General features: G+C 36.8%; 1 protein-coding gene across 1 annotated transcript in view; it reads right to left on the bottom strand.

Annotated features, from left to right (window-relative positions):
* LOC103797394 (otogelin-like) overlaps positions 1 to 13,253 on the bottom strand; it is a gene marked incomplete at its 5' end in the record, with an annotated part of 52,330 nt that overhangs the window by 33,321 nt on the left and 5,756 nt on the right. Inside the window, 7 exons of the mRNA XM_009069611.1 lie at positions 2,234 to 2,512; positions 4,596 to 4,763; positions 7,453 to 7,479; positions 8,502 to 8,658; positions 10,100 to 10,216; positions 11,065 to 11,184; positions 12,004 to 12,087. Of these exons, the coding sequence (XP_009067859.1) occupies positions 2,234 to 2,512; positions 4,596 to 4,763; positions 7,453 to 7,479; positions 8,502 to 8,658; positions 10,100 to 10,216; positions 11,065 to 11,184; positions 12,004 to 12,087 (952 nt within the window). The remainder of the gene's footprint in view (positions 1 to 2,233; positions 2,513 to 4,595; positions 4,764 to 7,452; positions 7,480 to 8,501; positions 8,659 to 10,099; positions 10,217 to 11,064; positions 11,185 to 12,003; positions 12,088 to 13,253) is intronic.

Genomic DNA, 13,253 nt, shown 5'->3' with positions numbered 1-13,253 from the left:
AGCAGGAAATTCAATACGCCTTTGCCTGCGCACTCTGGAGCTGGTGTAACTTTTCCATTAACTTAAACAAATGCTGCTGTATTTTTAGACCATGTAATTACCCTACATCAGCAGGCTGGCCCTTGTGAAAGTACACTGGAGAAAGATTCGAGCCCTATGTTTCTCTGCTTATAAAACTCTGAAACCCAAGCCCTCGGATGTGGTGATTAATGAAATGCCTCTTGATCATTTGATCTGATCCCACTTGCTGAGGTAAATTGTTTTAGTTTTCCATTGGCATAGATAGGATTTTTTGGTATAATGACTGGAGGGTAAAGACTTCACACTTGAAAAGACATAGCATTCTGTGTTAATGGATGACCACTGAGAATTGGAACATATTTTAACCTTCTTCATTCCTCCCTCAAAGATAAAAGACTAAGGAGATATTTTTGTTATGTCCCAAAAAAGTTCCTTGCTTGAAACGCTGTACGAACATCCTGGTAATAACATTAGCTCTATACTTCTGCAGTTCAAAAACCTCAACAGCTCTGTGATTACAAGCATTTGTCAAGAGGCAACAGGCATTTGGCAATGACAAAATCTGTCATTTTTCTGAAGTTGGAGTGTGCCAGTCAACAGCTGCATTAGGCTGTCAGCATAATGTACTGCAAAACATCGGCAGATTCACAATGATGCCATTAACACTTTAATTCAATGTTTTGATAACAAGAAGCTCCACGAGGCATACAGTTGGCCTCTTCTGTCACAGAAGTCAGGGGCTGCTTCAGATTTGTCTGTGCCAAGATCTAACACAGTCACTGTAAAACATGGCCAAGCCATGCTTCATTTGATACAATATTCCAGTTTCTTTCCTTGCTTGCAAAACAAATTTCAGTTTCAGAGAATGAAGAACTGATTTTAAAAAATTATATTGCCAGGAATACTTATTAAAATACTTTGGCTACCCAAATAAACAAACTACTAATCCATTTAAATCTTCAGCACAATAAAAAGCTTTAGAACATAAACAATTGCAGTGATTTTGGAGTTTTATATACCACACAAAGGTCAGTGGTTTCAACAAGTAGTAGTTGTCACTGAATTTCATAAAGTAATGTGAATACATTTGATGTGTCTGATGTGTCAAGGTAAGCAGACACTAAAACAAACAGCAGTTTCAGGAATAATGTGCTTTGCTCTGTTTCATAGGCCAATATAATTTCTTGACCTGTAAGGCAATCTTCATTTCAGCACATCATTCCCAAGTGTTTAAAAATATGTAAAAACTGTTATTATCTGCTTTTCTTACTAATATAAAACCAGAAATAACTCGATTGATTTGTGATTTTTTTAATGTGTGCTTTAGTCATCAGTTCTTGTAAGGAGCAACTTCTGTAGCCAGCTCCTATCAAGAGTCCTAAGAATATGTTAATTTCTGATCTTAATGTCTCAGTGGAGTAGAACTATTATGGGAATCTCTCAAATAGGTAGAAAAACCTTTCACAGCCATCTGCATTTTGTATTCAAGAGCTGTAGCTGTTCAACAAACATTAGGGAAGGGAACACCTAGATCCCCAAAAGAGGCAAGTATCTCCAATTAGATGGTGAGTGAAACACTAGGGTTAACATCCCAAAAGCAGAGCATCTCTGAGTGGGTCGGTGGATAAAAGCCAAGGTGTTTTTCAGGGGAAACATGAGATTTGAAAGGTGTAACCTACAGGCCATGTCCTTAGCACTTGAATGGCATGTCCTCTGAGGAGGCCACAAAGCTTGCAATGAGAACGTACTGTACAGAAACCTCTCTGTTAGAGTTAGGCAGAGGGAAAGGGGGAGAAGATATCATCCACAGACCTTAGCTTTTAGAGATGCATTTAGTTCTTTTCCCCTCCCTTTGAGAATCCTTTATTCATCATCATGAATTCCCTCCTCCTAAAGAATTTTTTCACTATATACAAAGCAAGAATTGCCCAGAAACCATACACTAGGATACATATTTCCAAAACCAGTTGGGAAATAAAACAAAACTGTACTAAGCTATTTAATGTTTTTTCACAAGAAAACAGAATATCATCCTCACTACAACACTCAGGGAAAAGTAATTTGAGCCTGCACATCAAAAAGTGCCCACAGCTTCCAGTGATGTAGGGGAGAAGTAAGCAATCTCATCACCTCTGAAAATATCAATACCATTTAGCCTGGATTTTCACAGGGAGAAAACTGCTGTTCATAAAATTCAATTTTAATTACCTACCCACAAGATTAAAAAGAGTTGACAGTCTGAACTCCTCTGAATGATGGTACTTCAAAAGCTGAACTGAAGAGGCTGAAATGTGGATGAAGTATCCTGGTTTTGCAAATGACTCAAAGGAACTGTATCCTGAAAGCCACGTATTCTTGTGAATGACAAATGTGGATCTGTTGTGAAACTCTTCTGTTTTCTTCCATTTAGAAAGAACAAGACTATTATTGGCGACCAACTGAAGAAAATAGTTTGGTCTCTCTGCTGTTTCAAATGAAATCAAGTTGGAATCTGAAAAAAACAAAAACAAAGAACCCACACAGAACTCATTTACTTGCTGATATAAGCATAATAAACTAAACTCATTCTGATGTGCTGCTACTTATAGCAGTAGCATGAGGAATGAAAACTGACTTTGGCCTTACCAGTGAAAACAGCCCGAATCTTGCAAGAAAATACACTATGCATGGATTTCGGAGTGCTAGATTGTGATGGATATTTAGTTTTCTAAGTACTCTACATATTTTGACAAGAATACAAGCAGATTAAGACATTTGCCCACACCAGGATAAAGGAATACAGCCCTGCAGTTAAGCAAAACTTAATTTACAGTCTTTGCTAAGCCATTTATTTAATCAAAACTTAAACTTCATCTAACTAGTTTTACAAGTAACATTTGCCATCAGGAATCTACAGCTTAAAAGCTCAGCCTTTCATTAAAAATAAATTACAAAAATGTATTTTGTGTTCAGCTCTCTAGCCCTTCCTCTAAGAATGGTACAGCAAAGTCTGTTTTCTGGCAAATGTCCCCTCATGATACCTTACCCTGCAAACAGTACTGCTGATTTCAAGCAGCCTCTGTACAACCAACTGCAGAGGTGCAGATCTTGAGCCTGTTACAGGCATCTGTTGCTCACAGAATTACTTCATTCTATTTTGCTGTAAACTCTTCTATTCTCTTGAAAACAGCCATTAATCTACTGTAAAATCAGCTAACCCTCCAGGACTGGGTAGCATTGCTTGACAAAAAAAAGAATGCATAGAAAACAAATGATCTCTATTAACACTTCTGGAAGACCACCTTGTTTGCTGAGCAGAAAAACTTCAGTTCATTTGAGAAACCTAGCAGTACTACTAAATGTCTTTTTATTCATCGTCTGAGCAAGTAGTTATTTGATAAGCAACAACAGACAACCAGTGTGATTTTTAACACTTGCCCTCTAGCCAAGCAGTGCATTAATGCCCAAAACTTTCCACTGTCTACGATTTGCCTGAAACTGATAGAAGATGTGTTTTGCTGTGGTACCAAAGAATCAAGAATGTTCTATAAATGGTTTATTGTATTGATTGTACAAACTCCTCCAAGACCAAATGGTGAAACTCAAATTGGACTATAAGGCACAAATTTTATTTGCCAGGTTAAATTCCGAGCAAATGTTTTTTATATAGGAATAGGATGGTAGGACTGACCTTCCCTTCCCAAACATAAATTGAACACAATGTACGAGTGCCTCAAAACTATGACTAATAAAAGAAATCTGGCCCTAGATATTCTGTTACATCAGTTCTTGTGTCATTTCTATGGACAGCAGCATTAGTAATCAAATGCTTGTCATTTTTTAAACTGGCCCATGTCCCTCCTTGGATTACACAAAGACAGCCACCTTCAGGCTGTGCAAAGAGCTGATCAGGGGACTCTGGGCAGTAAAAGTCTATTGAGACTCAACAGCTCAATGGGCATAAAAGTTATGTATGCAGACAACTCTAGCATTTAATTAATGACACAAATGCTGAATAAACTCTCGTAAGCTTTCTCCACCTGTCTGAAGATGTGTAAGACATCTTTCATATGCCGAATAAGCAACATGTTGCTTCAGGGGAAACTTAAGTCTGGACCTGAAGAAGGCAAATTTGCAGTACCCATACAGCTCAGGTTAGTGCCAAAGGGTATTTCTGAACAAGTGTGCAGACAATGAGCGATGGTGGCAAAGTGAGTGAAGTTTACTAGCAACATTTGTCTCCCATTAATACCTGTATCCCAGTGTAATGCCCCAGGGCATTACACCCAGTTCTGCCAGAAAAAAGGTAAAGGGAACAACACACCAGGAGCACTGGGCTGCAATACCAGTTTGGTGCTTTTGAACGTTGGGGTGTGGGGAGACTGTTGCTTTTCAAAAGTATCTGTTCACAAAGCTACATTCATCTACCTAAACCCAATCAAATGAAAATTTTGGCAGACATCATTAAGATGAACGTTCAGCTGACAAATAAAGAAAAGATATTTTTGACCCAGGTCTATTCTAAAACAAGGGCTCATATTCACAGGCAGAATTTGCTGTGTCTTATTTAAGACACTAAGTTACTGTGACTTTACCATGTGCTTTGGGTTTATAAAGTCCTGAAGTCAGCATAAAGCTCACTGCATGTCCAGGAACAATATCTTCTTCTCTCACTGGGAAAACACCACCATCCACCAGCTTCACTGCCATTACAAATTTTCCATCCAAGTAGCTAACCAGTTTGTATGGTCCTTTTCCCAGAGCTGTTGAGAAAAAAATCCCAGAATTATCTTTCATGTCAAGTGTCACAAAGCCTTGAGCTCCAAATGTTAGGACAGGGCACATAAAAACACATCTCACCATGCTGAAAGCAGGTAGAGCACTAAACTGTAATGACAACCAAAACAAAGCCAAACTCTTTTAGAAAATACCTGTTCTGAAAATCATCAATAATACTTACCTTCAATTGTCAGGCTTCATTATTAGCTTTTTCTTTTCCTCCCTTTCATCTGCTTTAGTCACTTGATTAAAGTTAGCTGACCACTCAGTGAGCTGATTTAGAAATAAACAGTGTCTGTAGACCACCTTAGGATCCCTTTAAATTGTTTATTTGTATGGTCGAACCAATTATACACTTCTTACTAACCTTTAAAACCTATTTTATTAGTGTCCAAAGTGTGAGGCATTTTGCAAAGAATAAGTTTGTCATCATCAAGTATCAAAGAATACCTTGAACAGTAGAGACAGAAACATAACTGCTGGGAATTAAGACAGGAAGGAATTGGCATCATAAGTAAAGGAATGATCATATTTTACCATAAGTAAATAAAGTCAAAAGTTATCATTTCATGAATATTATTAATGTCACACCTTCTCTCTTCCAATTTCACTGCAGAAAAATATTTTCAAGTTTATTTTTAAATGTTTCAAACTATTTTTGTAGAGTTCTCTGTTAAAATCAGGCATTGAAGACCACATTTGAGCAATTCACCTCATTACCATTTTACCAACAATCCAGGACATGACAAGCATACATCTGACTTCTCAGCTGATGGTTGCAGCTAATACCATTGACCCTTAAAATCTTCAATTTGCAGCTTACCCTCATATTCTGGTTTTCCTTAATCTTACAGTTTATTAGTAGTTTTGAAATCCTAAGGAGGCTGCACTACAACCAGCGTTTAGATTCTAATGGCATAAAAATGTAGCCACTTAGGGCACAAGTCCATACCTGCCTCAACACATGCAATGAAACCTGGTTATCTCCAGCGCAGGGAGTTGAAAAATAGTTTTACAATTACTACTTAAAACATCCAATGTCCTGGCAACATTCTTATATGTTTAAGTCTCATATCTCAGGCCCATCCAAAATTTGAGAGACCACAGCCACCAGCTGAGAATTTCCCCTTACCAAAGACAAAAGGTTTCTTCTTCTAGTAGGACTGAAAGTATTTCACTCTGGATTCATGACATAGTTACATAGAGAAAACCTTTCTCTGGTCTAAGTTGATTTCTTAATCTTCCTGCATCCAAAATTAAGTAATTCTGGGTCATGCTACTACATATGAGGTAGAGAAGACAATATTAACCATGGAGATATTTTTCCCCCCACTGGCAGCTCTGAAACATTGTATGTTGAATACTGATGAGCTGGATTAGCAAAGAGTAGCAAGATACAGAGAAGTGACAACCTTATTACAAGGCTGGTCACATGCACAGCTTTCCACTATTTCAACTAATTTCTGTCAGTGTGAATTCAGTAAGAAATAAAACTAGTATCACACCTTATAAGTATGTATATCATGTAGTTTGACTATTACCACAGATGTTAGAGACTGCCAATCTGTTACAACTGCACTAAGATTATCTAGTATCAGACCATATTTCATTTATAAAACACAACAAATCACAAAAGAAATGTAATACTTCAATCACTTATTATATTCAACTGTCCTTCATTTAGATCAATTTAAAGGCTTAAATAGTGATTTAGATAAAATTCCCATGCATTAGCAATTTGACCCCACGCTAAATCTTTTCAGCAGACAGTGTACAAGAAAAGACAACTTTCTTGGCCATATTGTTTGGGCCTGGAACATTGCACAAGTCTCTTCTAGTTTAAACTTGGTCCCTCTCTGAGGTCTTTCCGGGAGTGAGCTGCTATGATATCGAGTCTAGCAGAAGACCAAAATACTACAAACCATGTGGATAGACAGGTTTCTACATGAGCCTGATAAAAAGAGTTCTAGAATAAATAGCAGGAGCCCTGACCATTCCTCACATCAGGCTGGCTTACATGCCACGTCTAACTATGCAGACACTTGCAATGCAGCTTTAAAATAGTCTGAACATCGATTCCAGTGCTAAAAGTACAGCTACCAGTGCAGATTGAAGGTATACTCCAGCACCTTCAACAAGTTTTCCACAACCTGAGAGCCACTCTAAAGCAGCAGCAATGACTGCTGCTTGGGAACCTAAGGCTAGGTCAGACATACCTAAACAGAGAGTTACTCCCCATTTGGGTACAAAACGTTGTCATATCTTAACAATTATCTCCCTCTGGAGACTGCATATGAGACCATGAGTGATTTAACAGACCCACTGGATGTCAGCTTTGAACTGCACGATGCTCTAAGCAAGTAGTGACACCAGTAATATTTGGTTGAATAGCCTGATAATTACTTGATGATTTAATTGTTTAATCATAGTCCATCACTGCAAAGAAAAGTAGTTAAACATATGTTATTGGGAAGGGTCCAGGAATAAAAAAATATTATGAAATTAAAAGCTTTTGAAAAAGTAAAATAGGTCAGTAAAACAGAAACTTGGCTATTTAAGTAATGCATAATTTACAAGTGTTTTCATTAACACAGTCATTTCTATACAAAGTTCTAAGACATATAAAGAAACCAAATAATCTATTGACATTTTATCACCCCCTTTAGGACTTACCTTTGTTGAAGTATTCACAATCATAAGCTAAAAAAAAAAAAAAAAATAAATACAGTTACAGGCATTCTGAGTATAAAAAGGTTTTCTATTACCCTTTATGATTAAGATGTAAGCCAAATGTTTCGTCACATTATATAATACACAGGCATTTATTAAAAAATCATTGCCAAATATTTACTTTACTACTTTAGATAAAAGACCAATTTAAACTACACTGATTTAGCATTGCTTCCTAGCAGGAAATAGTAAGCTTATATACCTACAGCTGTCTTTCTGTGACATCTAGTGGACAAGACCAAGCTGTGCTATTTTTCCAAGCTCGCACTGAAACACATGTACCTTTTCTATCAAAAATTGAGTGACTCTCTCATTCTGTGACCAGTATATACTGGTGACTTTGAGCAAGCTGCATACTCTCTCTGTGCAACTGAAAAGTCAGAAAACAAGCTTGTTTCCTTCCAGTCTTTCTATCTTGCCCTTTTTTATCTCATCTTTGGGGAAATGACACTCCTGTGAGCAAGGTTCCATAGAAAAACGCCTCAGATTTTTTTAAAACTCCTAAGCACTGTTGGATAGGGATATCAAGGTAATGGCTTTGTCCTGCTTAAAAATCCTGTTTGCCTTTTTTTCAGAAGACCTTTGTATTTCACACTTACTCTGGAGGCTCTAGTAAGGCAGCTATGTTTTCTAGATCTTATTGAGAAGTAAAATCCTCCTGAAGATGGAAATCACTTGAGCTGTTAACGTTGTACCTTTGTTTTGAGGGACAAATGCCATGCCCTAACACAGACTGCCCATGACTTTTCCTTTCACATCACAGGACAAGGAATTAAAGACAGATAAGTATCACTCACAAATGCAGAAAAAAGTACATAATTCAGCTAGACCAAAATGAAAATGGACTGAGAGACACCAACTCATCTTCCTACCAGTGTGGCTTAGTGATTCAATTCATGGCCCCAGGTAACTTAATGTGATTGATTTTTCAGGTTTGGCTGTCATGAATGATGCAGTGGCAGACATTGGCAATGCTGGTGAAGTCAACTTACGACACACTCTAGGAGACCTCCAGTCTACAGCAACTCCATGCTGGCAGCACTGATGGGCATATGCCGATACACTTGTACAGAAACACTCACAGTCACCTCCTTGGTTACAACCACATGTATCTGTCAAGCAGTTGGAGTAAAACCAGGTGACGTCAATCTGGAAACAAAAATACCAATTATCCAAAATACTCATGTAGGCACTACCATCCAGCACCTCTACATAGAAGTATTACTCTTTAACAGGTTAATATATAAAACTTTGAAGTATTAAAGATTTGACTTTAAATGCTTCCTGAAATACAAGCAAAAAATATTTATTAGATCGCATCACAAAATCTTGTCCAGCACTTAGCAACACAATTAATTCAATGACCCACTAAGAACAGGTACACTAAGATGTTGATGTGAGCTTGTGTTTTGTATGGTTTTGTAATACTTGAGCCCTTTGCATTAAACTACAAAGAAACTTATGAAGTAACAGACTCTCTAAACTGATCACAAGCCAATAAATTTCAGAAGTACTAAGAAAATTAGACGCACAAAATGTGAGAACTAATAAAGTAGATGGAAAACTCTTCATGTCAGAGTGGTTCATTCTCTATTTTCAAACAGTTTTACAGGAGAATTTGTGGGGTTTCCCATTACAGTATTTTCAAGTCTTGCCTTAAGTGACAAAAGTTCAAAGAAAATTGTCAATGCTAATTTACTTCTTGAATTGTTACACATTTTACACAGATTTGCATTTGAGTAATACATACCGAGGAGTAACTTAATTGCTACCTACATTATACAGTGGACTAAGCTGATGTTAGATTAATACAACTTCAGCATGTTTCCACTTTCTTCCAAAATTATGTACTAAGCAACCCTGCAAGATTCCTGGGTTTCTTTCATATGAAATCTTTCTCCTTAGGAACTATTCTGACACTTACAATCTTTAAGTCATGCACACAGGCTCAATGCCTAAAGATCTTGGGATGTGTAATTTTCCATACAAGACCTAGCTCTGGAAATCAGTTTCTCCCCCATGCTCCAACTGAACCTGAGGTAGCTGACTGCCACAACATGATGAATGACTCATTTACTTCCTTAGGTCATTGACTGAGTGAGGAGATACATGCATTTTTTTCCTAGGAATGAGTTCTTCACATCTGATACACTGCCTAACTGTTAATGTATTTAAATATGCATGAAAAATGCTATAAATGCTACATAATACATTTATGGAAAATATAGCAAGTGGTTATGCTTCTGCAAATAATGCTTGTGATTAAAAAACACCAAAGGTAACAGAAATTGGGTGTATTTTTATCTGCATTAATTACAAAGAAGACTACTAGGACTACACATAGGGTAAAAGGTTAAATTGGTGCCAAATTTGCATAATGTCTAGGTCAGCTAAGTGCCTCAGAGTTAAACATTTGCATTCTACAGTCAGAATAGGGTATGGGTTAGACCTTCTTTGTGTTCTCTTTTGCTAATCAAAAATACATTACAGAAGACAAGATGCAGATTTAAAGTGCTTCAAGCTGAAGAGTAAAATTTCTCTCTAATTATATATTCACTTTCAGTTGTTTCTAAGTGTGACCAGAACTCACCACTGGATGGCAAGCTTCAAATGATTCACTTAACAGAATTCCACATTCCTTCTTGGCAAACGGCTCTCTAAGGGGATTCAAGCTGCATGGATTTCGAATGTCAGAGCTGTCAACACACTTAACCAGAAAGCAAAATCAAGGTGAGAAACGTTTTTCATAACCACTTTGTGTTTGAACTTGCAAAGCATAGTTTTGTGGCTTTGTTTTGTTTTTAGAGAGATGAAAAACATGAAACAAATGCATCATTTATGACACCAAAGGAGGGCTAAAATATAGAATTAAAAGGTGATGCTAATCTGCAGAAAAGGAAAACTACACAATCTGAAGAAATGTTTCACATGCCAGAAAGCAGCAGAAAAACATATATGCGCATATAGGTCTAAGTAGAGTTGCCACACAGTCCCAGCCTGCAGTTGTTACACCTGAACACTTTTGCTTACATACATAACATAGATCACTCAGATGATGTGCATTAGAAGTGTTAGAAATCAGATCTTTTTACTCTAAGTACTAGGAGGGAACATTTCTATGAACACCACTAGACATGACATTAAAATAAAAGTTCCATTTTTAATTTTACAGCATGTGGAATGGTTTTTTTTCTTTCCATTGCTATGGTTGCATGGTTAAATATCTCCCAGCTATGAAAGAACAGGTAAACTGGCAACATAGTCTAAAGTGAACCCACAATTTTTACATTATGAAAAAAAGTACTACTTTAGTCTTTAAATGTGTTCAAAAACATTCAGTATATTGTACAGCATTTTTCTCTACAGTATAGCACTGTGTAGACAAGGTGATTATTTTCTTCTCCTTAACGGATTATGGTATCTGTAAGAACCACCAATATTGGCATTTGCATATTTGATACTTCCAGGAACAAATTTCTGACTTCATTCTAGACAAATTATATGATGTAAGAGCAAAAAAAACCCATTGGCAAGCACTTTCTTTTTACTATGTACCTCTACAGCTGTCCAGCTGTTTCCAAACTCTTGTGAGTTTGTTAATTCAAAATTATCTGGAGTCCTCAATTCATTTACAGTCTTCAAATCAAAATTGCCACATAATCCAGTCAATTCACCCTGGAAAAATAGATATAGACACACACACATCCACATTAAAAAAAAAACTATTTACACAGGATAGAACACTCCCAGCCATGACTGTTTTCAAAATTTGAATCTTCAGTTGGTTAACTATAAGTGTCAGGTTTTGATCCTTTTTCAGCTATATTTCAGCCAAAACAGGTCTATGGAGAATATTTTATTTTGCCAACATCTGTATTATTCCCTTTCAATTATGTATTCCCAAGCCTTTGAAAAAGGACCTGATCCTTTGTTCAGAGAAGTGAGCTGTTAGCCAGTTATGTGCTTTTATTATGCTTCAGCAAAGTAACACCTGCTCCAGTCACATAAGGAATGAGTACTGAAGGAGAATTTTGCTCCAAAGATATCTGTTTCTGTTGTTACAGAAGTTATATAGTAAAGAGCAACTATTAGAAACATAAATCAGAATGTTAATTTTAATTTACAAGGGGGTTGAATGTTTCTCTCCTTGATTACTGACACCTTGTCTATTCTCTGAATAATGATGATGTGGTCTCATTTAACAAGATTTACATAAACATTTCAAAGAAATGGCAATAAGAGTGTTGACTTCCACCTACCTGCCACTGAGGACCCATCTGGACATGAACTGTTGTAGGAAAGGAAAATGAACAACAGTGAAAAATCCAGCTTTCCATAACTGCACTTTTTGTCGTTCATCTATGTAACTAGATAAGCTCTGATCAAAATAGAACAAGGGAACTTAGAATGTCGTCATAAAATGTTCACTTGACAAAAAATGAAACAATTAAATGAAATGAATGACAGGGTTCTCAGACATAAGGCCAAAAAAACCACAGAAGGAAAATGAACAACAGTGAAAAATCCAGCTTTCCATAACTGCACTTTTTGTCGTTCATCTATGTAACTAGATAAGCTCTGATCAAAATAGAACAAGGGAACTTAGAATGTCGTCATAAAATGTTCACTTGACAAAAAATGAAACAATTAAATGAAATGAATGACAGGGTTCTCAGACATAAGGCCAAAAAAACCACAGAAGGCCACAGAGAGATAATTGCTTCAATGAAAGTGGTATGGATTTGGATTGTGAACTGTCTTGTATTTTTACAATTTTCCTATTTTAAAAGTTGATTTTATATCAAATGTACAGGATGGGTAACAGCAACTCAAGTGAAGATTAGTCTTAAGGCTCCTGATTTTGATTTTCACTTAGTTATATGTAATTCAGACAGTATCAGCCATGTGTCTTTTTTTTAAAATATGGATAAGTAATGCATGGAATAACCTCTTGAAATAAAGAATTGTCTAAATATGTCCATAGATTGCCTTCTATTTACATAAAGCATTCTTCTCTCCATCCAACAACACTCAGACTCCAACTAATTTGTAGCATGGACTGGTTAAACTACGCAGCACCTCATACAAAGAGATGTAACTTCCATCATATAAAGCTGTAATAATAAATAACTTCCATCTATAAACTGTAAATACTACTACTTATACTAAAATCACTAAAAATACCGAACATTTACAGCAATAGAGTTAGCAGTTTGGCCAAAGTAAAAATGAAATTCAGGCTATAGAAAATAGATCCAAGGGCTATAATTTGTATTTTACAATTGTATAGAAATTTTCCTCCTATGCATTCCAGACCAGACTAAGCTCTCAGTTCCAGTGGAATTAACAGCAGAACTCACACTGACTTATAAATATGTGGATTTTTCCTAAGACAATAAACAGAATTTAGGTCTAAACAAAAGACCTACAATTATATCACAGAATCATCAAGGGTGGAGGAGACCTCTAAGACCAATGAGTCCCACCATTAACCTGCCACTCTGATGTAACTCCTAAACCATACCCTACAGTGTCAGATCCAGGCATCTCTTAAACACTTCCAGAGATTGTGACTCCACCACCTTCCTGGGCAACCTATTCCAGTGCCTGAACACCCTAACAGGGAAAACATTTTTCCTAACATCTAATCTGACTCTTCCCTGTCTCAGCTTATGGCCATTCCCTCCAGTACTCTCCCTGCAGCCATGGCAGGACAGACCATCCCCCACCCCTCTACCACCTCC

The sequence above is a fragment of the Acanthisitta chloris genome, unplaced genomic scaffold (genome assembly GCF_000695815.1).
Source record: "Acanthisitta chloris isolate BGI_N310 unplaced genomic scaffold, ASM69581v1 scaffold11462, whole genome shotgun sequence".
NCBI classification, from domain to species: Eukaryota; Metazoa; Chordata; class Aves; order Passeriformes; family Acanthisittidae; genus Acanthisitta; species Acanthisitta chloris.
Note: the sequence above shows the minus strand (reverse complement) of the source record. Positions and strands in the feature narration are given on the sequence as shown.